Below are 1,652 nucleotides of genomic sequence, written 5' to 3' on the forward strand. Positions count from 1 at the left end.
TCTCTCTCTCTCTCTCTCTCTCTCTCTCTCTCTCTCTCTCTCTCTCTCTCTCTCTCTCTCTCTCTCTCTCTCTCTCTCTCTCTCTCTCTCTCTCTCTCTCTCTCTCTCTCTCTCTCTCTCTCTCTCTCTCTCTCTCTCTCTCTCTCTCTCTCTCTCTCTCTCTCTCCTTCTCTCTCTCTCTCTATTCTGTCGGTCTGTCTGTTCTTTCTTTGTCTTTGTGTCTGTCTACCTGCTTGCCCACTGATTTAAACTTACGCGAGCTCGTGTGCACCTGCTCGGCCGCTCGCACACCTGCCTGTGTCTGGCGCCGTGCGTGAATGCGACAGGCAGAGCACTCGGAAATGCTCAGGCTTGCAACCAAATGAAACCATCTATCTCCTGCACCGTGTTCCTGTCTCCAGAATGCCTTAGTCTCCTGGCACCCCATTCTGGCTCACAATGACGTAGTGTTTAACTGACCGTTTTCCTGTAATATGCACAAAGGAGAAATGTGCGTTTTCTTCGCACAGCTCAAGTCTTGGTTGAGTACTTGCAATGAACCTGCACAGCATCCATACCCAAAGAGAAATGCACATGTGCACGCACGCCCTTACTCACATACGCATACAAATACAAATATAAATCCAAATATACAGTAATAAACACAAACATATACCATAACACACTACAATAAACACTCGCATACATCGCCGATAATGACAGAGACAGGGAGAAACTTCACACACACACACACACACACACACACACACACACACACACACACACACACACACACACACACACACACACACACACACACACACACACACACACACACACTCACCACACACACACTCACACTCACACTCACACTCACCTACACCCACACCCACACCCAAACCCACACCCACACCCACACACTCAACACTCACACTCACTTAACACACTCACTCACCTCACCCCCCCACATACACACACTCACACTCACCCCCCCCCCCCACACACACACACACACATACATAACCCCGAACACAAAACACTTACGCTCAGCCACGATAACTAGTAGACAGTGACGCGGGAAAAACAGCGCTATTGTTCCCCTATTGCAGGCCTTATATAATTCCCGGCGGATGGCAGTGACAACTCGGCTTTTATATGCAAAGTCGAGTTTTCAAGAGCTGAGAACAGCCGCTCGGACACCTCGCCAAGGGCAAGGGGGAGGAAAGGAGAGAGGGGAGGGGAGAGGGGAAGAGGGAGGGAGGAAAGGAGTAGAGGGAGGGAAAGAGAGAGGGAGAGAGGGGGAGAGGGAGGGAGGGAGGGAAGGAGAAAGGGGAGAAATGGAGGGAAGGAGGGAAGGGAGAGAGAGAGACAAGAGGGAAAAAGAAGGAACGGAGGGAGAGGGGGGGATAGGACTATACATAGCCTATCTCTAACCTATGAAGCAAGAAGAAAGAAATGGAAAAATGCAGAGAAGGCTAGAATGAGTAAGAATTATCATTCATAATCATTTTCGTCGGAATCATATTGTTCTTGCTTTGTAAAGTTCTCACTGATAAAATTCTCTTGGCGTATGGCGTCTTGGCGATAAAGCAAAAACTCTTTTTCTCTTTCTTTATCTCTCTCACGCAAACGCAAACACAAGCAAACACACACACACACACACACACACACAC

The 1,652-nt window shown here is 48.7% G+C and overlaps 1 protein-coding gene across 1 annotated transcript in view; it reads right to left on the minus strand.

The window, feature by feature from the left end:
- Window positions 1-510: 510 nt before the first annotated feature.
- Window positions 511-1,652, minus strand: part of LOC138859946 (uncharacterized) — a 75,316-nt gene continuing 74,174 nt past the window's right edge. Inside the window, exon 4 of the mRNA XM_070116458.1 lies at window positions 511-540. Coding sequence (XP_069972559.1) covers window positions 511-540 — 30 coding nt within the window. The remainder of the gene's footprint in view (window positions 541-1,652) is intronic.

The sequence above is a fragment of the Penaeus vannamei genome, chromosome 39 (genome assembly GCF_042767895.1).
Source record: "Penaeus vannamei isolate JL-2024 chromosome 39, ASM4276789v1, whole genome shotgun sequence".
Taxonomy (NCBI): Eukaryota; Metazoa; Arthropoda; class Malacostraca; order Decapoda; family Penaeidae; genus Penaeus; species Penaeus vannamei.